We start from the raw sequence: 26,693 nt of genomic DNA, 5'->3' as shown, positions 1-26,693 counted from the left end.
GATCAGGAAATGATTTATAAGGAAATGTGCATGCACTGTGACAGTGGCTTTATAAGGAGAAAATCAAGTCAAATCTCTGACAGATCAACCAACCTTCAAGAACAGGAACTTATTTTCAGTTATAAAATGGAGAAACTCAAAGCATAAGAAATTTAGGGGAAAACATTTAGGAGTGAAAATGAACTCTAAAAAATATAGTTTAAAAGCCAATTTCTAGTTCTCTGTTCTTTTAAGATTTATTCTTTCAAATTACTTTTAACATTTTCAGAAAAGCCCGTATTATAGTCTATATAAGTATATTAGGATGTACATAAAAGCAGGTGCTGTCTGGTAGGTGTGGCTCAGTGGTTGAGCATCAACCTATGAAATAGGAGGTCATGGTTGTAGTCCCTGTCAGGGCATATGCCAGGTTTGAGGGCTTGGTCCTCAGTAGGAGGCATATAGGAAGCAATTGATCAATGATTCTTTCTCATTATTGACATTTCTATCTCTCCCTCCCTCTCTCTCTGAAAAATAAAAATATATCTTAAAAAGTAAATAAAATAAAAGATGGTGCTATCTTGACAGTAATTAGCTTTTAGACTATTAGTACTGTCAAATTCTATGTCCTGTTCATGTTACATCTATGTTCTAAGCCAAGCTCTAAAAAAGTATTATTCTATTTTTCCCCTATTTGTGCTAATATTGCACTCAACAGAAATTGGGTAACTTGAAAAAATATATATTAAAGTATTATCTTGATAACATTTCCCAGGTATAAAACTGTCATGAGGTGTAAAATTTTCTGCCCTAGGTATGTTATGTACCTTGTAAGAGATTAACATAAAGATCTGAATGGATCCTTTATCCCTAATCTCCTTTAAAACAGTCTGGAGGAGGAAGTAGGAGGGGAGCCTGAGAAGGACCAGCTAAGCTCAGGTTGGAGGAAACACCTGACCATGTGGAATCCCAGTGCCGGGCAGCCAGGGCTAAAACTATATCCCCTTAATGTCGAGTACCCTGGAGGTTCCAATCTTGCCCATCTACTGCCTGTCAACCCTGCCTTTCCTCCGGCTCCCTTTCCTCCTCCCCCTGACCCCTTTCCCACTCCCCCAGGAGCTCCCCAGGGGAATCCAGCTTACCCCCCAGTCAGGCCTCCTTATCCTGTGCCACCACTAGCGAATCCAGGATACCAACCACCAGGCCTCATATCCCTCTCCATATCCACCACCTGCCCCTGGCATGCCTCCTATTAATCCTTCGGCTCCTGGCATGGTAACACCAGGAATGGTGACTGAGAAGAAAATGTGGAAGAAAATGAAGAAAGCTCAAAAAAGTTACAGGCACACCATAAGCATGGCAAGCACTCCTCCTCCTCCTCTTCCAGCAGTGACTCTGACTGAATACAGGGTCTGGACCTTACCGCCAAGTCTCTCCAGTTCTGCTCTCCCATCAAGCTTCAATGCCATCTTGCACTGGGGAAAATTAGAAATGTGTCTCTTGACCCATGGACCCCAATCTGAGCATCACTCTTGCTATTCAGCCTTAACTGCTTAGGGGAAATGGGGGGGGGGGGGGAATGCCATGAGCCAAAACCTGTATGGCTTAGTGGATAGAACATCGACCTGCGGACTGAAAGGTCCCATATTCGATTGTGGTCAAGGACACCTTCCTTGGTTGCAGGCACATCCCCAGTAGGGGGTGTGCAAGAGGCAGCTGAAGGATGTTTCCCTCTCATTGATGATTCCAACTCTTTATCCTTCTTCCTTTCTCTGTAAAAAAATCTATAAAATATTTTTTTAAAAAATCTGGAGCTACTCTTCAGGTCAGTCTCTAATATCTTGACTTTTAGACCTTGTTCATGAAATCTGGTATCAGACAAGAAATACCAGATCTCAATGGGATAGCTTTAATTTATTCGGCAACTCATACCCCTGACTTGACTCTCCTTAGTTCCCTGAGAACCAAAAATAATACATTCATTCTAGGTTTTTAAATGCATCTTGCAGGGCCTTTTGTGACCTTTCTATTTAATGTGTTAATCTGTGGGATAATTCTGCTGCTCTTGTTGCCTATGCCTAAACCTACATTCCCAAAACATATGCTGGGAAATGACCATATATTGGGTTGTAATATATAAACTTGTGAAAAGCAAACATATGGTACTGAAAAAAGTTCTATGAGTTTAAAAATTTGAGGAGAAAGTTGTAAAGTATGATGAAAATAACTATACCTCATAGACAGATATTGTAGTTAGCAGAGGACACACATATTTTCAATTGATTTAAATTTAAAAGCTTTGGGATAGCTTTGTACACAAATATTTTTTTTTAATTTATGTGTTATACATTTTTCTTATCTAACTCTAATGGACTTCATTCATTTTTCCCTATTATATTACACTGGCAAGGCCCTCCAGAAAACTGTTGAATAAAAGCAGTATGAATAGATTTCATTTTCAAACTCAAAGAGAAATGGCTTCCATTAAATATGATGCTTTCTATCTGAATGAATTAGGTGGCTTTATAAGAGTAAAATGTGCACCTTAATTAAATCCAACTTACTTGTGATGCATTATCAACTATATATTTGACACTTTCTATTATACATATATTTTTAATGTACATTTCAGATTTGATTGCTAATATTTGGTTTAGGATGTTTGCACATATATTTAGGAGAGAGAATGACCATTAATTTTTCTTCTGTGTAACATTCTTTTTAGGTTTTGTATTCATGTTATATTTGCCTCATTAAATGAATTGGGGACAAGTTCTCTTTTTCTGTTCTTTGGCAAGTTCTAAAAAAGAGGGATTTTTGTCTGTTACTACTTATTGCTTTGGTTTTACTATGATGTGTAGTTTTCTCTTGGAATTTATGATTTATGTCTTTAATAGATTTTTGACTTTTGATCGTTCTATCTTCAAATGATGTTTGCCTCATCATGCTTCTCCTCTACTTTTATAGTTATAATTATATGAATATTATAATTTCATACTATGTTTTATGTTTCTAAAAATACTTTTTATCTTTTTATCTCAATATTTTAGTTTAAATATTTTTAGATCACTTTGTCTTTTTCATCTGCATCCAGATTGTAAATTCATTCATTTTCCAAAAATATCAGGTTATAGCATTATACTTTATTTATTTCCATTTGATTTTTTCATATAGAATAATGTGCTGTGAAATTCTTCAGCTTGCCGCTAAAAGATATCAATGACAGATATTTTCACATCTATTAAGTAATTATGACCCATCTATTCAGAGATTCCTGCAGCATCAGGGAGCCTGTTTCTAGTCTCTGTTATTCTCCCTATGTCCTGTTTCTTTATAGGCCTGATATTCTTTTTCTTTAATGGCAAACATCATATATGTGCAAAAGAAAACAGAGTCCAGATGAGGTTATCTTTTACTAAAAATAATGTATTTTGACTGTTTTCTGACATTTAGATTAGGAAATTACCTCATTGCCATTAGAGATTTTACTTATTCAAATCTAAGTTTCAGTCTCTGCATTATCTTATCTTTTTTCCAATGTCCTTAACCCCTAGGATACAGCCCTTAGGAAGTCTGGGTGAGAGCTTGTGTATTTATCACAGTCCCTTTTCCCTGTTGGTCCTTAAATTCAGATGTTTATTTTTCTAGCTCTGTTTAACTCCTCAGCCTTCTACAATGCATTCTCTGTCGTCTAGCATGGCTTAGGAATCAGCTAATACCTCCAGAGAAAATGTGGTTCACGATGACAGCCTTACCTAACATTCCCTCCTTCATGGCACCTCTTCTACCTTTCTGGCTAATGTTGGAACCCACAATTCCAATATCCATTATTTCCCCAAAACCTCATGACACTAACAAAAGTGTGCTTAGCTGCTATATTATATTGGGCTTCTCATACTCTCACCCCATGCTGCTTATAATTAGTAAATACCCAGAGGGTGGGACCAACACAGACTAATGAGCTGACCTCCATGAATTCGCCTTTACTAGAGGATCTTGGCCCTTCACGGCATAGCTGCTTTAGTAGCTATTATTAAACGCAAATAATCATTTTGATGTTATATGTAGCGTTCTTTCTGGTGCTCTTGGTGAAGGATTTAGTCAGCTACGAGTTTTTGCATTGTAATTGGAAGTAGAATCTTCAATATTGCCCTATATCTTGAAATAAGCCATTTCATTGTTATTCATTACTCTCAATGGTTGTGGTGGACACATCGTACATATATAGATGGTGAGGGTACTTTAAAGTCTTCATCATGAAACAGTAGTTTCATATATGTTAATACATGTAGTAGTCATACTTAAGTATCATGGACTTTTTGAAATCCTTAAGTTTGATGCTTATAATTAAAATATAAATAACTGAAGTAATACATTCTGTATTGTATATTTTTAACCAGTTAGATACAGAATATTACACAGTAATTTGTAATTTATTGTTAATCTTTTATGAATCATGTTTTGTAATTTCTCATAATAAAATTCACTTATTTCTGTAAAGCAACATTTACCATACCTCACAAAAATAATAATTTAAAATAGTATAATAAGGTGATCTACCTCAATATAAAATGGAATAAAGAAACATCTTATTAGTAATTAATTTTAGACTAGGCATGTTTGTATTTTACTATGTCTGGGAGTTTTTCAGGTTTACTAACTTTATGTTATTATAAATACAGACAACTTATCTTTTAAATCTTTTTAAAGACAAAACTGCAGATAAATTTATAATTTATTTACGGCTTCTTGAAGAAAGTTATTTAATCTAAAATAGATTTTTTGTTTTGTTTTGTTAATCTTCACGAGAGGATAATTTTCCATTAAATTTTAGTGAGACTAGAAGAAAGAAAGACAGAGAGAAACATCAGTGTGAGAGAAACACATTGATTGGTTGCCTCCTGCAAGAACCCTGATCAGGGCCCAGGCCAGGGTTTGCCTGCAACCAAGGTATGTCCCTTTGACTGGAATTGAACCTGGGACCCTTTGGTCCTCAGGCCAGTATTCTATCCACTGGGCCAAACCAGCAAGGGCCACAGTAGATTTTTTTTTTTTAAATACTAATAATGATGAAGTTAAAGAGAGAGTTGTTGATTTTCTTTGTACATTTTTAAAATTGTGAATGTAGTTCTGGACAATCTGTGGGCCTTATAAACACCAACATTTTTGTGTGTGGTTTGCAGGCTGTCAGCAACTAGCCATTCATTGGCACCTCAAAGTGATTTGGACTCCAGCAGCTCTGAGGAATTCTATCAGGCCGTTCACCATGCTGAGCAAACCTTCAGGAAAATGGAAAGTTACTTGAAACAACAGCAACTTTGTGATGTTATCCTGATTGTTGGGAACCGCAAGATACCTGCACACAGGTATAGTAATTTGTCTTTCTTGGAAACATGTATTCAGACATTTAAAAGTGATAGTCTGGTAGATAGATTACAAACTTTCATGATTAGAGAATTAAAAATTCATATTTCTAAGAACGCTTGGGTATTTTTCGTTTGCTCTTATTTATTTATTTAATAATCTTTTAAAGAAATAAAACAAATATGATCAGTTCAAAAATACAACTTCTACCCTAGTGGGTTTGGCTCAGGGGATAGAGCATCAGCCTGTAGCCTGCAGATCACAGAGTCCTGGCAATTGATGTGTTTTGGTTTTTTTTCACATCGATATCTCTCTCTGTCTTTCCCTCTCTCTTCCACTCTCCCTAAAAGTCAGTGGGAAAATATCCTAGGGTGAGTATTAACAACAACAACAAAAATACAACTTACAATTATATTGAATGGAAATCAACCTTAAAGTAGTATACAATGAATTGCCAGATGCATAATAATCTGTAATAACCTGGCCACTAAGTGTGTGTGTGTGTGTGTGTGTGTGTGTGTGTGTATTATATTACATTAGAGGCCAGGTACACGGTGGGGGGGGAGGGGAAAAGGGGTTTGGCCTTCAGCCCAGCCTGCACCCTCTCCAATCTGGGACCTCTGGAGGGATGTCCAACCACCCATTTAGGCACTGACATGGGATTGGGCCTAAACAGGCAGTTGGACATCCCTCTCACAATCCAGGACTGCTGGCTTGCAACCACTCTCCTGCCTGCCTTCAAGATCAGGTGGCAGAGAGCTGTCTGACCAACCACTGATCCTTTAGGGGTGGGACTTTCTCCTCCCTGCTGGCAGATGGCTGTAAGGCCACTGAGAGCTATCTGGCCAATGGCTGGTTCTGGCTCTCTGTGAGGTGGGACTTCCTCCTCCCTGTTGTCAGAGTCTGGGCCAGCACAAACTGGGAGACTGCATCAAGTCCCCCTATACCAAAAGACCCAGAGACAACTCCCTGCCCACTTGCGTGTGCCCCTGGACGTAGTATCCACCCTCATGGAGGGGCTGACAGGCCCAAACACTTCCAGAAGCTGAAAGCAATGAGGCTGGATCCGCTGCAAGAGGAGGCCAATCAGTGTTTTTCTCTCTCCCTCCTTCTCCCTCTCCTTATCCTTCTTCCTCCCACCCTCTAAAAAGAAAAGAAAAAAGAAAGAGATATATAAGCATATACAGGGTATCCCAAAATGTATACACACATTGAGTAATTAAAAGCAATGTTTATCAATATAGTTTTCATTTTCAAAATGTAATAAAATCAACTGTTAAAATGTGTACAATTTTTAAACTGCAAGAATGAGCATTATTTTTTTGTTGCTAATCCTCACTAGAGGATATTTTTTCCATTGATTTTTAGAGAGAGTGTAAGGGAGGGGAAGAGACACAGAGAGAAACATTGATGTGAAAGAAACACATCAATTGATTGTTTCCCACACCCACTTGGAGGGGACCCAGGATTGACCCTGCCCTTTACTGGAATCCAGAATGAAACCTGCAATTCTTCATCCAGTCCACAGACTGATGCTCAAACCAGTGAGCAAACTGGCTAGGGCAAGAATAAGCATTCTTGACCAAATGAAAAAATAATGATATGTGCTGGGGACATAAAAGACCATTATCTTCAGACCAAAACACTAGGCATTTCATGAAACAGCACTTTCTGGTTTTACTTTTGTCCATGTTTAATAATGAATTTAGTTTTGTCAAGAATATATGTATTACTTTAATGTTCTTTCCTAAGCACTAACATCATGAACATAATTGAGGTTAAAAGTGGCACTTGAAAATAATGTACTTAGAAACACTTAAAACATTACATGTAGCAAAAAATATTTTGTAAGTAAGTTAGATATGAATACTTTGGGGTAGGCAAGTAGGTCTATTTCTCTGTACTGAGAGAAAGCTTACTTATAAAGACCATATTTGATGGCTGAGGAATAACTCATTTCTTCCATTTTATTAAATGCAACATTCACCCAGGGATCTCAATCAGCTTGAGAGTTTATAATAGCTCTGTACCAACTTCACAAAAACAAAACAAAAAGGGCTCCAATGGTCCCAGGCAATACCCCCAGCTCCAGTAGTACCCATGGCCCCCAGCTCCCAGCACCTCCAAGGGTTGGCCTGCTCCCATGATTCAGGAAGGTTTCTGTGGCCCCAAGCTCCCAATAGGACCCCTGAAACCCTGAAGGCAGGCAACCTCCTACAAACCCAGGTTCTTGACTAGACCCAACCAGGCCAACTACTACATACCCCAGCTTTTGATCCACCTTGCACCAGGCCAGCTTCCATATCACCAGATATGGACCTAGAGTAGATGTTGGTTTCCACAGATGTAAGCTTTCTGCTTATCCCAGCACCATATCTTCTTCAGCAGAACAAATTTTCAGGCTGGGCGCCCAAACTCTCAGGTTATGGACTGACTCTGAAGACCCTAAGCTCCAAGTTCCCCCAGCGCCAGCCACAATAACTCCAGCCTCCAATCAGGCTCCTATGAAATCAGGTTCCCAGAACACCCCAACACCAATCAAGACCCTGTAAACCTAGATGTCAGGCCCAACCCAGTGGTCCCTGGTGCCTGACTGGCCTCTGTTAATCCAGGACCTCTGTCTGCACATGCAGCCCCAAGTCCCAGGGCAGTCACCTCAGACTCAAGTGCCTGACTCCCCCCAATGACTCTAAGCTCCAGGTCTACCCCTACAGAGTCAGGCACTAAACTGGACCTTATGTACCCAAGCATCAAGACTGTCACCTTCTGACCAGTCACTAGACTTGTCCATCCAAAGACTCCGGCAGGAAGCCTGCTTTCAGACATCATCAATTGGGCCTCCTAGAATTCCTGGATAGGCTGACTGGTTAAGGACCTCGATTGCTCAAGCCAGTCTGTAAGAATGGGAAGGGCACCTACTTCCTTAAATATACAGATACTATCCCAAGACCACAAGGATTATGAGCTGAGAGTACTGTAACGCTCAGACCTGCCTTACAAGAAATGCTGAAAGGTATTTTTTAAGCTGAAATGAAAGAAGTCTAATAGGTAACATGAAAACATAAAAGTGTAAAACATATTAGTAAAGCTAAGTGTACAGACAAATTCATCCTGTAGTATGACGGTGCATTAATCACTTAAGTCTAGTATAGAGATTAGAAGACGAGTGTTGAAAACAACTAGAGCTATAATTAGTTAATGGATACACAGTATAAAGAAGGTATATTGTGACATCAAAACATACAATATGGAGAGGGGAATAAAAAGGTAGAGTTTTTCTACAAGATTGAAGTTAAGTTATTATCAACTTAAAATAGACTTTTATTTATAGAATGTTTTTTGTAAGTTCATGGTGACCCAAAAACAAAACCCTACAGTAGCTACACAAAAGAAAACAGAAGGGAATTAAAACATAACACTATAGAAACTAATCAATTCACACAAAAAAATACAGCAAGAGAGGAAGAAATGAACAAGGGTACCAAAAAACAGTCAGAAAACAATAAGATGGCATTATAACTTCTTACCTATTAATAATTACTCTACAGATAATTTGATTAAATTCTCCAATCAAAAGATGCAGAGTAGCTGAATGGATTTTAAAATATGACCCAATTATATGCTGTCTACTAGAAAAAGACTCATTTCAGGTTTAAAGACACACATAATCACAAAGTAAAGGAATGGAAAAAGATAATTCAAAGCAAATGGAAACCAAAAGAGATTCACTTATGTCAGGCAAAATAGACTTTAAGCCAAAACAGTAACAGGAGATGAAGATAGTCATTATATCTTGATAATGGGGTCAATTTATTAACAGGACATAATCATTATAAATAAATTAGAGGCCCAGTGAACAAAATTCGTGGTGTCCCTCAGCCCAGCATGTACCCTCTCCAATCTGGGACCCCTCGAGGGATGTCCGACTGCCCTCTCACAATCTGGGACTGCTGGCTCTCAACTGTTCACCTGCCTGCCTTCCTGATTGCCCCCAACTGCTTCTGCCTTCCATCCTGATCACCCCCTAACCACTCCCATGCCAGCCTGATTGATGTCTAACTGCTCCCCTGCCAGCCTATTTGCTCCCAACTTCCCTCCTCTGCCGGTCTGGTCACCCCTAACTGCCCTTCTCTGCAAGGTTGATCACTCCCAACTGCCCTCCCCTGCTGGCCATCTTGTGGTGGCCACCTTGTGTACACATGGGGGCAGCAATCTTGTGTGTTGGAGTGATGGTCAATCTGCATATTACACTTTTATTATATAGGATATTGTGATAATCATTCCATAATATATAAATATTTCAAATCATCATATTGTATGCCTTACACATACAATGATACATGTCAATATCTGAATAAAAGTTGAAAAAAACAAGGATAAGAGAAATTGAAAAGTACTTGTTTTTCAACATTTATATATCATTTACTGTCCTCCTTAAGCCTACCAATGATACTCAGCGATACATAAAACATCTTTTCCTTTCATGAATTAAAAGAAATCTTTGCCAAACATATTATAGCATTGGTTTCAACTCTGTTGGTGATGCAAAAGGACATAAAACATGATATCTTTCATCAAGAAGTTTTCAATAATCTTGAGAAGGAAAGAATAATCCATAGAACAACTAAGGAAATTATTATAGTTGCAAATAACCTCAACTAAAATATATGGTTTTGATTCTAAGGGCAAGAAATAATCAAATAAGGAAATGAGTAGCATATGTTAGGGTATTAACATATGCTACTCATTTCCTTATTTGGTTTGATTGAGAATTATGAAATTTTTTCAGAGAAATTATGCTTGAGTTCAGACAGGAAAAAATAGGTATGTTATTTTATAGTGAGAATAATGTGGAAAAAAGAAGCAAATAATTTGTATTTATAAAAATTATGAGGCACTAGCTTAGTGAAAGTAAAAAGTTTGTAGAAAATACTGCAAAATTAATTCATAAAAGCAGGACAAAAGTGATTATGATAGATGTGAAAACCAGTAGAGACATTTGTGTTTGAAATGATGTGTATAATGGAAAATCCATGTAAGTTCTTGTTCTTGAAAAAGGAAGTGACATAATTTAGTCAATAATAATAATAATGTTAGTTAACAGTTACTGTATTGGATTTTTCAGGTTCTGCTTAAAATGCTTTAAATATACTAGTATTCTAGCCGAAACCAGTTTGGCTCAGTGGATAGAGCGTTGGCTTGAGGACTGAGGGGTCCCAGGTTCGATTCCAGTCAAGGGCATGTACATGGGTTGCGGGCACAGTAGAGGATGTGCAGGAGGCAGCTGATCGATGTTTATCTCTCATCAATGTTTCTAACTATCTGTCCCTCTCTCTTCCTCTCTGTGAAAAATCAATAAAATATATTTTTAAATATACTATTCCATTTTGACCTGAAAGATAAGGAAATCCTTATTTTCTTTATTTTTTTTCTAAGAAAATAGAAAACTAAGAAATGAAGATATTAAGACATTCACCATGTAATTCATACATTGTGAAAATAGAATTTAATTGCAGGCAGTCTGGCTACAGTATTATATTAATATACTAATATAAAATAGTATATTAACAACTAGAGTACTCTGCTTGTCATATTTTACAAAGGTAGCTCTGAAAAATGGTCCAGCTTTAGAAAATTCACAAAAGATGAGCACTGCAAAAATGAGCTTATGTAGAGTTCACCTAGCCATGAAATAGGAGTATGTCAATGCCAAGAAAGAGATTAACTGAGAAATATTTTGAAGACTACTTCTCAGTGTCATAGATCAGATTTCCTGGGAGCAAACTAGACGACTGCCATTCACGTGTGCATGGTTTATTTAAGGGGTGTCCTCAGAAGAAAGGAAGCAGCATAGGGCAGAGGAAGGAGCAGAGAAGGGATGTGGTCTCAGCTGGAGCCTTGCTCATCTTTAGCTCCCAAGATGCTTTGGGGCATGAATTGCTGCGGAGCTAGTCATACTCAGAGGTAAAGAGGTGGTATTTTTTTCATACCCTTCATGTGTAATAAATATTCTATCAAAACAACACTTTTTAAATGTACCAGTATTTAGTAGAACCCTGCTATATAAAGGGGCTAATACCTTAGAGAAAATATTTAGTAATGAATTTAAGTATGCCTTATTTATTTGTTAGGTGGTGAATTACTTACTTAAGCAGTGGTAGTCATCATCAGAGAAAAGCAATTTCCAAACAATTTCACTGTTTCCACTAACACTAATTTATTTTACTGAATTGGAAAAATTGATTTCCACTGGAGTTTTATATTTATAGTATTAGACTATGTTCTATGAACAGTGATGTTATGCTTTCTATCAGCTCTTAAATAAAAGATCTTGAAATACTCTTATCACTGTACCTTACTGATAAAGACGGTGTTTTCATATAAATTTCTTTCACTTGGAGACAAGTTCCTGTTGGTCTCAAGAGCACCTTGCCTCTACAACATTCGTGTTTATTTCTCCCTCAATAGAGGCCACTGTGAGTCCTAAATATTCAGATTCATAAGTAGGTGAGAAACATAGATTGGAAAATTAAATCTGAGTAAACTTATTGTCTGAAAATAAGTTTTTGTGTGTGTGTGTTTTTTCCAGAAAACGTAGTATTCACCTCCATCATGCGATATAAAATTTTATTTATTTATTTATTTAGTTAGTTAGTTAGTTAGTTAGTTATTGTTTAAGGCATTACAAATAGAAATACATACATCTCCTTTTTTCCCCCCCATTGACCTTTGTCCAGCCTCCCTTACTCCCCAGGACTTGCTCTCAACCCCCGCCCCCCCACCAGTGTCTTGTGTCTGTTGGTTGTGCTTTTATGCATGCATACAAGTCCTCAGGTTGATCTCTTACCTCCCCTAACCCTCCCTACCTTTCCGCTGTAGTTTGACAGGCTGTTTGATGCTTCTTTGCCTCTATTTTTGTTCAATAGTATATAATGTTCTTTATCTTTCACAAATGAGTGAGATCATGTGGTATTTATCTTTCACTGACTGACTTATTTCACTTAGTATAATGCTCTCCAGTTCCGTCCATGCTGTAGCCAATGTTAATAATTCATTCTTTCACAGGAGCATAGTATTTCATTGTGTAGATGTATCACAGTTTTCTAATCCATTCATCTGCGAATGGGCATTTAGGCTGTTTCCAAATATTAACTATTGTAAATTGTGCCGCTATGAACATAAGCGTGCATATATCCTTTCTGATTGGTATTTGTTTTATCGGGATATATTCCTAGAAGTGGTATTACTGAGTCAAATAGAAGTTGCATTTTTATTTTAAGGAAACTCCATACTGTTCTCCACAGTGGCTGCACCAGTTTGCATTCCCACCACCAGTGCACAAGGGTTTCTTTTTCTCCACATTTTTGCCAACACTTGACATTTGTTGATTTGTTGATGGTAGCCATTCTGATAGGTATGAGGTGATATCTCATTGTTGTTTTGATTTGCATCTCTTGGATAATCAGTGACTGAGCATGTTTCCATGTGTCTCTTGGCTTTTTGAATGTCCTCTTTCAAAAAGTATCTATTTAAGACCTTTGCCCATTTTTTTCATTGGATTTGTTTATCTTTCGTTGTTATTGTTGTTGTTAAGTTGTATGAGTTCCCTGTAAATGTTGGAGATTAAACCTTTATCAGAGATAACATTGGTAAATATGTTCTCTGTGCAGTGGGCTTCCTTGTTTTGTTGGTAGTTTCTTTTGCTGTACAAAAGCTTTTTATTTTGATGTAGTACCATTTGTTTATTTTCTCTTTATTTCCCATTGCCCTAGGAGCTGTATCAGTAAAGATATTGCTATGACAAATGTCTGCTATTTTGCTGTGTATGGCTTTTTCTAAGATTTTTATGGTTTCCCATCTTACACTTACATCCTTTATTCATTTTAAGTTTATTTTTGTGTATGGTGTAAATTGGAGATCTAGTTTCATTTATTTGCAAGTATCTGTCTAATTTTCCCAACATCATTTATTGAAGAGACTATCTTGTCTCCATTATATATTCTTGCCTCCATTGTGAAATATTATTAATTGAGCATACTGGCTTCTGCCGATTTCTGGGTTAACTGGTCTATATGTCTGTTCCTGTGCCAGTACCAGGCAGTTTTGAGAGTAGTAGCTTTGTAGTATAGCTTGATATCTGGTATTGTGATCCCTCCAACATTGTTCTTTCTCAAAATTGCTACAGCTATTTGGAGTCTTTTTTTTTTTTTTCTTCCCCAGATGAATTTTTGGAGAATTTGTTCTAGGTCTCTGAAGTATGCTGTTGGTATTTTAATGGGGATTGTGTTGAATTTATAGATTGCTTTGGGTAGTATGGACATTTTAATTATGTTGATTCTACCAATCCAGGAACATGACATATTATTGTGTTTTTTCATGTCTTCCTCTATCTCTTTTCTTAGTGTCCTGAAATTTTCTGAGTACAGGTCCTTTACCATCTTGGTTAAATTTATTCCTAGGTATCTTAATTTTTTTTTGTTGTTGTTGCAATAGTAAGTTGGATTGCTTTTTTAATTTCTTTTTCTGTGAGTTCATTATTGGTATTTTGAAAAACCATAGACTTCTGGGTATTAATTTTCTATCCTGCTACATTGCCAAATTCATATATTAAGACTAATAGTTTTTTTTATGAGTCTTTGGAGTTTTCTGTGTACATCATGTCATCTGAGAATAAGGACATTTTACTTATTTTCCAATTTGGATGCCTTTTATTTCTTCTTATCTGATCACAATGGCTAGTACTTCCAGTACTATGTCAAATGGGAGTGGTGAAAGTGGACATCCCTGTCTTATTCCTGTTCTTAGGGGAAATGGTTTTAGTTTTTGCCCATTGAGTATGATGTTGGCTGTGGGTTTGTCATATATGGATTTTATTATGTTGAGGTATGATCGTCTATTCCCACCTCGCTGAGAGTTTTTATTAAGAAAGAATGTTGGATTTTATCAAATGTTTTTTTCAGCGTCTATGGATATGATTATATGGTTTTTATCTCTCAGTTTGTTTATGTGGTGTAGCACATTTATCGATTTGCAGATATTGTACCATCCTTGGATCCTTGGAATAAATCCCACTTGGTCATGATGTATGATCTTTCTAATGTAATGCTTGATTTCATTTGCTAGAATTTTGTTGAGGATTTTGGCATCTATGTTCATGAGGGATATAGGCCTATAATTCTCTTTCTTTGTAGTGTGTTTATCTGGTTTTGGGATCAGAATAATGCTGGCTTCATAGAAAGAGCTTAGAAGTGCTCCTTCCTTTTTTGAATTTTTTGGAATAGTCTGAGGAAGATAGATTTTATTTCTTCTTTGAATGTTTGATAAAACTTCCCTGTGAAACCATCTGGTCCAGGGTTTTTGTTTGTTGGAAACTTTTCTGATGACTGCTTCAATTTCCTCCTATTCAGATTTTGTTATTTCTCCTGGAAGGCCTTATTTTTCTAGGAATATGTCCATTTCTTCTAGGTTGACCTGTTTGTTAGAGTAGAGTTGCTCATAGTATTTTTTACTTATTTATGATTTTCATATTTCTGTGGGGTTTATTGTTATTTCACCTCTTTTATTTCTGATTTTGTTTATTTGGGTTTTCTCTCTTTGATTCTTGGTGAAGCCTGGCTAGAGGTTCATCAATCTTGTTTATCCTTTCAAAGACCTGATCATGGTTGTTTCATTGGTCTTTTGTATTATTTTTGTTTTTTTGTTTCTATGTCATTTATTTCCACTATGACCTTTATTGTTTCCTTTCTTCTGCTTACACTGGGCTTTTCTTATTGCTCTCTTTATAATTCTTCAAGTTGCAGAGTTATTTGGTTTATTACCAGTTTTTCTTGTTTTTTGAGGTAGGCCTGAAATGCTATGGACTTTCCTCTCAGGATTGTTTTGAGTGTGTCCCAAAGATTTTGGATTATTGTGTTTTCATTGTAATTTGTTTCCAATATGTTTTGTATTTCTCCTTTGATCTTTTTGGTAACCCACTCACTGTTTAATAATGTGCTATTCAGCCTCCAATTGTTTGAATTATTTCTGATTGTTCTAATTTTATGCCATTGTGATCTGAGAAGATATTTGATATGATTTCAATCCTCTTGAATTTGGAGAGACTTTGCCTGTGTCCAAACATATGGTCTACCTTTGAAAATGTCTCATGTGTGCTTGAGAAGAATTTATATTCTGTAGTTTTACGGTGGAATGTTCTAAAGATGTCAATTAAGTCCATCTGATCTAGGGAGTCTTTTATGATTGATGTTTCTTTGCTAATTTTTGGCTAGAGGATTTATCCAGTGATGTTAACAGGGTATTAAAGTCTCCTACTATGATTGTGTTGCTGTCAATCTCTCCCCTGATATCTTCCAGGTGCTTTTTATGTATTTGGGTGTTCCTGCATTGGGTGCATATAGGTTTACCAGAGTTATATCCTTTTGTTGTATCGATTCCTTTAGAATTATGAAGAGGCTTTTCTTGTCTTTTGTTATGGTCTTCACTTTGAGGTCTATTTTGTTAGATATAAATATTGCTACCTCAGTTATTTTTCATTTCCATTTGCCTGATAGATATTTTTTCATCCCTTCACTTTCAGTGTGGATGAGTCTCTTGTACTGAGGTGGGTCTCCTGTAGACAGCATATATAATATATGGGTCATGTTTTCTTATCCATTCAGTCACTTGATGTCTTTTGATTGGAGTTTTTAATCCATTTACATTTAATGTTATTATTGAAAGGTACTTGTTTATAGCTATTCCTATACTTTGTGCCTATGTTCTTTCCTTCCTTTCTATTTCTTCTTTTTTACAGTATTTTCTTTAGCATTTTTTGCATTGCTGGCTTGGTAATGATAAACTCCCTTTTGCATTTCTTTTCTTTCCTTTTTTTTTTTTTTGTCTGAAAATTCCTAATTTCCTCTTCAATTTTGATTGATAGTGTTGCTGGACAGAGTATTCTTGGATTTAGTCTTTTGCTTTAAATCACTTTGTATACCTCCTTCCATTCCCTTCTAGCTTGATGTGTGTCTGCTGAGAAATCAGTTGATAATCTAAGGGGGGATCCTTTGTAGCTAACTCTCTGTCTCTTGCAGCCTTTAAGATTCTCTCTTTGTCATTAACATTTGCCATTGTAATTGTGATGTGTCTTGGATTTTTTTTTTCCTTCCCCATATCAGGAAAGTTTTCTGTCATTTTTTCGAATAGATTTTCTAATTCTTGCTGCTCTTTTTTTCCTTCTGGCTGCCCTATTATATGTTTGTTACTTTGTCCCATTTAGTACCAAAACTCCCTTAGGCTCTCCTGCTTTTTTATTTCTTTTTTCTCCAGTTGCTGTTCAAATTGGGCTTCTCTACCTTATCTTCCAATTCATTAATTTGGTCTTCTTCTTTTTCTAGTCTACTGTTGAAACCTTCCTTGGTGTTTTTGATTAGAGCTACATCACTTTTGATTTCTTCCTGATTTTTGCATAGGTTGTTGATTTTCTCATCCATCCAGTTTACCAATACTCTGAATTATTTTTCTGTCATGTGTATGCCTCCATTTCACTTATTTTTTTTTTTTCTTGGCAATTCCTCTTTTTCTTTCCTCTGGGGATTGTTTTGATGTCTCCCTATTCTAACTATCACTAGAAGGTTCAAATACCAAGTTGTGGGGTCCTGGACCATGTGCAATGGGAGCTTCATGCCACTCAAGTGTCACTGAAGAGCTCCAGCATCAAGGCATGTGGCTGTCATGGGTTGGAGGGAGCCACACTTGCTTAGGATCAGAGTCACCTGCACTTAGTGCGGCCTCATGTGCGCATCTAAAATTAGGGAACCCACCTGCATCACACTGAAACAGAGACCCTGCTGGCATGTGTTGAAAATCAGAGTCCCCTAGCACATGCCAGGAGTCAGAGTCTCCCTTTGCCCATGGTATCCGAGTCTTTGTTGCTTAGTGCAAACTTGCATGGACAGATAGGGTCCCTATGTGCATATGTGCTGGGAATTGGAGTCACTGGCACTTCTGCCCTTGTGGGCATAGGGTCTAGCCGTGTGACTGCACACTGCAGGAAATAGCCTCTCAAAGTCTGTGTGTCTAGGCTCAAATTCAGGTAGCAGAGCTGCCCTGTGTGGGCAGGAGGCCTGCTTGTGTGGGGTGGGTCTAGTAGTTCCTTTGGCACTGCACTGAGCCTGCAGGGGGGGAAAAGGGGGGGGGGGCTTGGGCTCTGTGATTCACAGAAATCTGCAGCATGGATGTCTGGAATCTTGGTGTCTGTGGGTCTGCAGTTGTGGTCGCAGGACTTTGTCTCTAGTGGCTCAAGAAGTAGTATTTTTATACCTGGGTTCTAATGGTCAATACTGTTGGGCCAACCACATGTGAAGAACACATAAACTCCCATTGGGCAGCTTCTGTTGGGCCATGTGTAGTTCTAGAGAAAGAGTAGCTACAAGAAGTTTATGTGCATCACTAGCCCAGGGCACATTGGTGTGCCTCATAAAGGGAGTATAGGCAAGGCAAAAAACAAAGTCCAGTATAAAAGGAAAGATGGATTTTATATCTTATTGGATAAGTAATGGAGGAGAAGACATAAGTACTTTTATAATATCTACTCTGAAAATTCAATATATTGGTGGTACACCAGTTAGAATAAGGGAAGTATAAATGAAAGAAAATCTCACAGGGAAGACTTTGAGTTAATTTAGGGAATACTGAAATGCTACTGGGATATCTGGTGAGTTTTTTTAGGATTCCAGATGCAAGGCTAGATATAAAACTACCATAACAATACTAATTAAGACCATGGTTAAAAATGATTCTGAAACAGTGAGTGTTAAGGCAAATATTTAGAACCCTGATTCAAAGCCTAGAGAAATGAAAGGGTCAAGAGTAACAGTAGGAAGAGAAGTCAGTGAATCAGAGGTAAGCTGAGATAAGAAAGTCTGCACTGCCTTAGCTAAAATGGAGATTTAATGATGGAGTGGGAGGTCAACAATGTTAAATATCACAATAAATTGGAGTGGACTTAGAAAAGTTTAATAGGTTTTGAAGGAAATACATTTATGGTGACCTCAATAAGATTTTCCAGAGTGGCTACATTAATCCACTTATATATGCATTTTTGGCTCCTGCTTTTCTTGCATTAATAGGAGCTTTATATGCACATATAAAGATATTACTTTCTGTTTTTCATTACATTTCTCTTCTAAAATGTAATGCAAATTTTATGTTCATGAAATCTAAATGCATTACAAAGTTTTCTGCACTTCTCTTACTGAGTTTGCAGTATTTTGTATGTCACAGTTTTGGAGATTTTATGTAATTATTTAAGGTTGAATTATCTAGGTCTCACAATATTTTTTTTTATATGGAAGTGGCCCTGTTTATAAATCAAGTCGTTATATGTATAAGGTTAAAACAGTTAATTTTTTTCTCAATATATTTCTTATGCACTAGGAGAGAAATATAATCCCTCTGGTTTATTATAATTTGTTTTCCTATTGCATAATGTTATATTTTGTTATATTTTTTGATAAAACTAATTATTTGACACTGATTTATCTAATTGGTATATAATAAATATTTAAGATAACTGTGCTTTATTTTTTTTAAGTTATCATAGATAATGCTAAAAAAAAATACAAACTATAAAGTATATAGGAGTAACCAAGAGTACACAAGACAATTTTAAGGAAAACATATTCTCTAATAAAAGAGTAATATGCAAATTGACTGTCACTCCAACACACATGATGGCTGCCCCCATGTGGACACAAGATGGCTGCCACCAGATGGCCAGCAGGGGAGGGCAGTTGGGAGGGACCAGGACTGCAAGGAAGGGCCATGGGGCAATCAAGCCTTCAGGGGAGGGCAGTTAGGGGTGACCAGGCCAGTAGATCAGGGATGTTGGGGTTGACCAGGCCTGCAGAGGAGGGCAGTTGGTAGAGACCAGATCTACAGGGGAGGGCAGTTGGGGGGGCAGGCCTGCAGGAAAGGGAAGTTGGGGGCTACAGGCATGCAGGGAGGGACCAGGCTTTCAGGGGAGGGCAGTTAGGGGTGACCAAGTTGGCAGGGGAGGGTACTTGGGTGAGGACCAGGCCTGTATTATTTAGTAGTTAGTGGTAAAAAATGGGTGAGGATGTAGAAAGACATAAAATTGGATTCTGATATAAAAGGATAGAAGAACTAAAAGTGAAATGAAAAATGCATTTAAAATGGTAGAACAGAATTTCTAAATCAGTTTTTAGAAGTACATTCCATAAGGTAATTATAGATTAATAGATGGGTGATATATACACAGATATATAGTTGGTTGATAGGCAAACAGACACAGAAAGATATTTAAATGGATTGCTCTGTACTCCATTGTTGTTGACACTTAGCATTTTGATGCTTTATATTGACTCCCTAAATTAGATCTTTTGACTCTTTCAGGCTTGTCCTGAGCTCAGTCTCAGACTACTTTTCTGCCATGTTTACAAGTGATGTTTGTGAAGCCAAGCAAGAGGAAATCAAGATGGAAGGCATAGACCCCAATGCTCTCTGGGATCTTGTCCAATTTGCATATACAGGTACAGTAAAAGATGAAGCTTCACACTGATGTCTTGTGGATTTTAGAATTTGAGTACAGGATTTTAAAATTTAAAGAAAAATACAGCTTGCATCTCTTATTTTATTTATTTATTTTTCCATTTGAAAGACTAACAAAGAAAAGTCAGACTACTTTTTCTTTTGTCACTGGAATTATAAATGTATATATGTATACTAGTACATATATCAAATTCCTTCCACTGATAATTTAAACTGGCTTATATGCCCTGGCATGTGTGGCTCAGTTGGTTGAGCATCACCCCATGCATTAAGAGGTTACTGGTTGGATTCCCAGTCAGGGCTCATGCCCAGATTTCTAGCTTAATCCCCAGTAGCGGGTGTGCAAGAGGCAGTCAATTGATGGCTCTTTCTCATGGATGATTTTCTCTCTCTCCCCCTCCCTTCCTCTCTCACTCTAAAATTAATTTTTTAAAAATTCAGTAAAATGGCTTATAAAATAAATATCAGATAGAGGCACTGAAAAGAGAAGCAGTGAGGTCATTAATGATCAAATAAGAATTTGTTTATGTCCATATTTAAAATATTGGGAAGCAAAGCGGATTCTATTTTTTTTTTTTTTGAAGTAGATGTGTTCAAATAACTCTTTATTCTTTGCAATGTATTATTTTAATTTTAAAATCTTCATAGAACATTTAATGTGGATTCTATTAACTTTAAATGGACAATGAAAATACATAGAATTGTGGAAATGATGAGATTTAAAAGCTATTTGTTTTTTTCTGATCCTCTATATTGACATTTTATATTGGTTTATGCACCTTATAAAATTTAGTGCAAATAGTTTTGCTAATTTACCAGACATTAGTTGAATGTTACTTAATGTGCAAGTATTAGCTCTATCTTTGGAACATAAACTACTGAGTAAGCCACGTCTTTGCCTTCCAGACGCTCATGGTCCAAGTGGAGAAAAGAGATGATGAAGTACATATGATATAATGTTAGATGTTAAGAGAGAGTTAAAAGGCATAAAACCTGCTCAGAGCATTATCAGGGTTCACATTCATTTAAAACATTTTAATAGCTTTTTAAGACTCATGAGATTAGAGGAGACATTATAATAACTTCTTGTGATAGTAAAAGAAAATAGTATGAGTGGATACATTTTAGGAATGGAATGTGGCTCATTTTGCCTAAACTATTGATGATCATATTTTTTTTTAAAAAAGAAGAAAGAAGAAAAAGGAAGGAAGGAAGGGAGGAAGGAAGGAAGGAAGGAAGAAACCAAGGGAGGGGGGAAGGAGAAGGGAGGGAGGGAGGGAGGAAGGAAGGAAGAAAGGAAGGGGCTTGATTATCAAAGCATCAGGATCCTTGTTTAAGGAGCTGCATTTTTCAATATTTCTGGTCACAGAGGAACAAGACACGGTATTTAAAGATTGGCATCTAAAAGCAAAAGACCGCCGAAACCGGTTTGGCTCAGTGGTAGAGCGTCGGTCTGCGGACTGAAAGGTCCCGGGTTCGATTCCAGTCAGGGACATGTACGTTGGGTGTGGGCACATCCCCAGTAGGGGGTGTGCAAGAGGCAGCTGGTCGATGTTTTGCTCTCATCGACTTTTCTAGCTCTCTGTCTCTCTCCCTTCCTCTATGTAAAAAATCAATAAAAATATATTTAAAAATAATAATAATAAAAAATAATAATAAAAGCAAAAGACCTTGGAACTAGTAGGAATCTAACTTCTTTGAGAATTTGGCTTATCATAGAGAGAATCTTGTTAATACCAATTTAACACTCAGTGAATGAAGCCTCTGGAAACAAAAATGCTCCTGCTTTAGATGCTGAGTCTCAAAGCTGCAATGTGATGGGAAGAGACATTTCCCAGCCTCGGTAATTTTAAAATTATGTTTTGTCAAAGCAAATATTTGCTCTGGACAAAGTTAAGCAGGTAAGCCTTTATTGAAGGCTGTTGTAATCTTGGAGGGGGACCAGAACTGAGTGTTTACTTACCACGCTAAGGGAAATAAGTCAGACAGAAAAGGGCAAGGACCATATGATTTCACTCACAGGGGGAATATAAAACTGAAAGCAGTAAATGAACAAACAAGAAAAACAAACAAGCAAAAACGCGTTGGCACATAGTGCAGAAGCTATCAGAGGGAAGGGTGGGAGTAGCAAAGGGGAAAGGGGGTCACATATGTGGTGACGGAAGATGCTTTGGCTCCGGGTGATAAAAATGCAATGCAATGTGCACATGGTGTATTATAGAAATGTATACTTGAAACATATTATTTCAATAACCAATGTCACCCCAATAAATTAATAATTCTGTCAGAACAAAAGGTAGAAGGGATAATTTCAGAGTGCTCAGGTGGGAGAGAATATAGGTCATCTGTGTTTGCTAATCGGCTGTATCTAAGAGAAAAGTAATGCCTCTCCTATCTTTGGGAAAGAAGGTAGTTTTACAACTTGAAGCAAGGAGCTCACTCCAATTATGTTCCTGATCTCTCACAAAACTGAGAGACTGGGTGCTCTCTCCTTTGATGTCGGCATTTCAAAGGAATGGCTTTTGAGAAAAAAACATTTCTGGATTGGAAAACTGTCAAAAACCTTTTTTAAATAGTCACACCTCAAAGGAGGAAAGAAGGAATTTACATTTACTGTTTTTTTCTAAAGCAAATCCTCTAAGAAAAGGGAGGTCAAAGGACTAGCGGCAGGAAGAAGCAAGTCTAGTCAGCTGATGGGGAATTGAGATCATTTTGGTCAATTTCAATTTGCATACAACCTGAAATAGTAGCAAAGGATCATGGCCTCCCAGGCAAGAGTAGCAAACACAACCGCCTTATCGTTTCTTGGAAAGAAACAAATCCTGAAACTTACATGGCAAGAATCCTTCTAGCAACAGAAAGGCACGGATCCAACACTTACAGCTGCCATAGCCTGGCAGCCTGGCATTCTCTTGTGCAAAACTGGGTCAAAAGACACTCATCTTGGTGCTGCACAGAGTTGGAAGATGTTACCAAGCTCCCCGCTGAATGCAATGACCTAGATTGGACTCTGCGTTTTAAAGGGCAGACGGGATGCAAAGCTGCCTTTCAGCTGCCACTGCCACTTTGGCCTATGCTCTGGTACTGCTGTCTTCCTGGTGATTGCTAAATTTCCAATTGTTAGTTAAAGAAATGCCCTAGATGAGGACATACTTTTAGGCGTAATGTAAAATCTGTACCTGTCTTTTGCTACATACAGTGTAACAAATTACAACAATAGGAGAGACCAGATGAGCAATAGTATAGGAAGGCAAGGATAGGAGGTATCTGTGTGTTTCTACTTAGATTGCTAGCTGACTTCTAAGACTTTTTGTAGAAGACTAAAAATAAATGTATCCCAGAAAGTGGTAAAAATGAAAAAGCAGTAAGATACTAAAGTTTGGGAATATTTTCTTAAATTCTAAGGTTTGGGAGGCTTTTAAAAAAAACTAAGGAGGATAAACTATATCAAGAATTGATAGTTAACTATTATCTGTTAAGGTAATGTGTTCAAAAGACATGAATAAGAGTGCTCAAAATGATTTCAAAAGAAACATTTTTATGAGATCTGAAAAATATCTGAGGTTTGAAAATAAGAGGTAACTAATTTATTTCATCCACTTAGAAGTTAGGAAAATGAAACAATGGATAAAGTTAGATTAGAATGAAATTAGGTTGTTATCACACACTTATACGCTTGTCAAACTTGTGGCCCAAAAAGCCACTTCCAGCCCACAATGAATATTTTGACTGTCGTGCGCTTCAATAATTATAGAGCTTAATAATATTTTATTTGAAGAAAGAGAAATTGTCAGTGGTGAACAAGGGGGTCTCTGCCTCAGGCCAGAGATAGTACTCTGCACTTCCACTAGTCTTGCTTATAGGAATAAATTCAAATAAGAGACAACAAATAACAGCAAAAGCAGGCAAGGATTTACTTGTAGGAAAACAATACTCTCAAAGAGGATCTGAACAGAGAGCTCAGATGGCAAAACTGAAGGAGTGCTCGGCACATGGGAGTTTAAATGATTTACACCTCTAGGCTCGAGCCCCCTAGGCAAGAAGCAAGTTACCCTCCCCCTAATGTATTTAAAAACAACAAAAAAAATGTATCTCCTTTGTCTAGGTGCTAAGCCATCGTTTAGAGCACATCGTTTAGACCACATCCTGGAAGGCTCTGAACCTTCCTGCTCCCATAGGGTCCACCACCACTACCGTCCATGTTCAGTTTGTCTCTCCCAGCTGATACCTTTCCATCTACAGAATCACCTTTTAAAGATTTCATTTAATAAAAATGTATACATGGTAAGTCGTGGAAGACACCTTTTCTAATTACCCCAATTTTCTCCTGTCCCAGCAAATTAGAAAGAGAGGAAACGGGATCAGGATCCTGGTAGAGTTTCAGTAAAAACTAAAGTAAATATTTGGAAACTATTTTTTTTTTTTTTCTAACTGGAAAGAGACCTAGGTATTGAGGGGAGAGTGCAGTGGTAGTATTAGATTAAATGAGTATAGAGTATTTTGTAAAGGAAGATGTTATCATAATAAAACAAGTTTAATACTAGACATATGTAAGATAGAATAAAGAAAACCAATATGTTTTTTGTGTTGACAAAATTAAGAAAATCTTAACTAAATTATTTAATAATTTTTAAATTTATTGGAAGCATAAAGGGTAAAAATACAACTATTGAAATGTAGACTAATTACTACAGTGTCAAAATTAGTTCCTTTCCTTAAAAAAAAGGGGGGGGGTGGCACTTTGTTAGGTTGTTATCACACACTTATATGCTTGTCAGACTTATGGCCCAACAGGCCACTTCCAGCCCACAATGAATATTTTTGTGGCCCAGCCAATATAATGGTATGTAACAAACGTTTTAATAAAAAATTCATAACTTAATTTTTACAACATCCTGCTATACATTATCCTATCTAATAAAAGAGTAATATGCAAATTGACCGTCACTCCAAGACAGAAGATGGCCACCCCCATGCTGTCAAAGATGACTGCCCCTATGTGGACACAGGATGGCCACCACAACATGGCTGGCAGAGGAGGGCAGTTGGTGGAGGCCAAGGCCTGCAAGGGAGGGCAGTTGGGGAGACCAGGCCTGTAGGGAAGGGAAGTTAGGGGAGTCTAGGCCTACAGGAGAGGACAGTTGGGGTGGACCAGGCATGCAGGGAATGGTAGTTGGGGGTGACCAGACTGGCAGGGGAGGGCAGTTAGGGGTGACCAGGATGGCAGGAGAGGGCAGTTAGGGGTAATCAGGCTAGAGGGGAGCAGTTAGGTGTCAATCAGACTGGCAGAAGAGTGGTCACGGGGTGATCAGGCTGGCAGGCAGAAGCGATTAGGTGTAATCAGACACTGGAAGTCAACAGTCCTGGATTGTGAGAGGGATGTCTGACCACTAATTGGGCTGTTGGACATCCCTCTAGGGGTCCCAGATTGGAGAGGGTGCTAGCTGGGCTGCAGAACAGCCCCCCTACCCCCGTGTGAATTTTGTGCACTGGACCTCTAGTTATATTAACAAACTACAACATTCCCTAATGACTGATTACTATAAGCATGTTGCATTCATTTCCCTTATGTGCCTTACATGCAGACACACCATTCCTCTCCACTAATACTAGCAGCAAATATTTTAGCAGCTGATTGCATGTCATTAGTCTTGTTTGGTGTGCACAATAGGAAATATTTCACTTTCAGAGAACAAGAAAAATAGGTTTATTTTTGTTACACTTATTAACTTGTGCAGTTATTCAATGTCTGGTAAGTTAATGTTCAAGAAAAAATATTAATTTTTTTATTAAAATGTATTTTTTATGTTAATGATTATGTGTTTATTTCAGCCCTTTGTATTCAGCATCTCTATTGAAATAAACCTACATTTCTATGAAAATTGAAGCTTTTGTTTTTTGCAGCCCACATAAACTTAAACCTTGTTTATTTGGCCCATGTTAGCCTTTGAGTTTGACATGCTTGCCAGTGTAAAAGTTCAGAAGTGGAAAAAAGAAAAATCACATTGGTGCTAGAAATAATTATATTTCTAACAGGTTCATATCACTTTTCTAAATTCTAAATTATATGTTAAGTAACTTTGACATATCTTCTTTTAAAACTTTCCTTAATTTTTTTTTAATAGATTTTTACTAGGAAATCTGAGTTTAAGAGTCATTCATGGAGAGCAAATGCCCATTTAAGCAACAGGATGTATTATAAAATAAAATATGTCCTCACTTAATGTCATCAATAGGTTTTTAAGTAAAATAATGTATAATGAAACCAATTTTAGCATAAGCTAATTGATATAAACAAGAGTTAAATTCCTGGGGCATCTCATCAAAATTATAACAAAAACAAAAACAGACAAACAAAAAACACAATGTTGAACAAAATGACACAATTTGAGGACCTGCTGTAGTGCCCTTTTACAACATTCCCCTTAAATTTAAAGTTTGAATACTTGGTTGTGATCCAGAGAATATCCTATATAATAAAATCCTAATATGGAAATTGACAAATGGTGGAATAACTGGTCGCTATGCACTGACCACCAGGGGGCAGATGCTCAACATAGGAGCTGCCCCCTTTTGGTCAGTGTGCTCCCGCAAGGGGAGAGCATCTCAGCCAGAAGGTGGGCTTAAGACTGGCAAGTGCAGTGGCGGTGGTGGGAGCCTTTGTGGCAGCACTAAGGAGCAGTGAGCTGAGCTGTAGGGAGCAGCAAGCATGCAGGCAGTAAGTAGTGAGGGGTCATGGACTGCTAGAGGGCACAGGCCAGGCAAAGGTTCCCCCCCACCCCAGTGCACAAATTTTGTGC

General features: G+C 37.4%; 1 protein-coding gene and 1 pseudogene across 1 annotated transcript in view; both read left to right on the top strand.

Annotated features, from left to right (window-relative positions):
- The window catches only part of KLHL1 (kelch like family member 1), a 318,170-nt gene that overhangs the window by 105,446 nt on the left and 186,031 nt on the right, over positions 1 to 26,693 (top strand). Inside the window, exons 2-3 of the mRNA XM_036458020.2 lie at positions 5,163 to 5,345; positions 19,738 to 19,874. Of these exons, the coding sequence (XP_036313913.1) occupies positions 5,163 to 5,345; positions 19,738 to 19,874 (320 nt within the window). The remainder of the gene's footprint in view (positions 1 to 5,162; positions 5,346 to 19,737; positions 19,875 to 26,693) is intronic.
- Positions 875 to 1,499, top strand: LOC118730228 (annotated as a pseudogene).

This window comes from Pipistrellus kuhlii, unplaced genomic scaffold, assembly GCF_014108245.1.
Source record: "Pipistrellus kuhlii isolate mPipKuh1 unplaced genomic scaffold, mPipKuh1.p scaffold_m20_p_3, whole genome shotgun sequence".
NCBI lineage: Eukaryota > Metazoa > Chordata > Mammalia > Chiroptera > Vespertilionidae > Pipistrellus > Pipistrellus kuhlii.
Note: the sequence above shows the minus strand (reverse complement) of the source record. Positions and strands in the feature narration are given on the sequence as shown.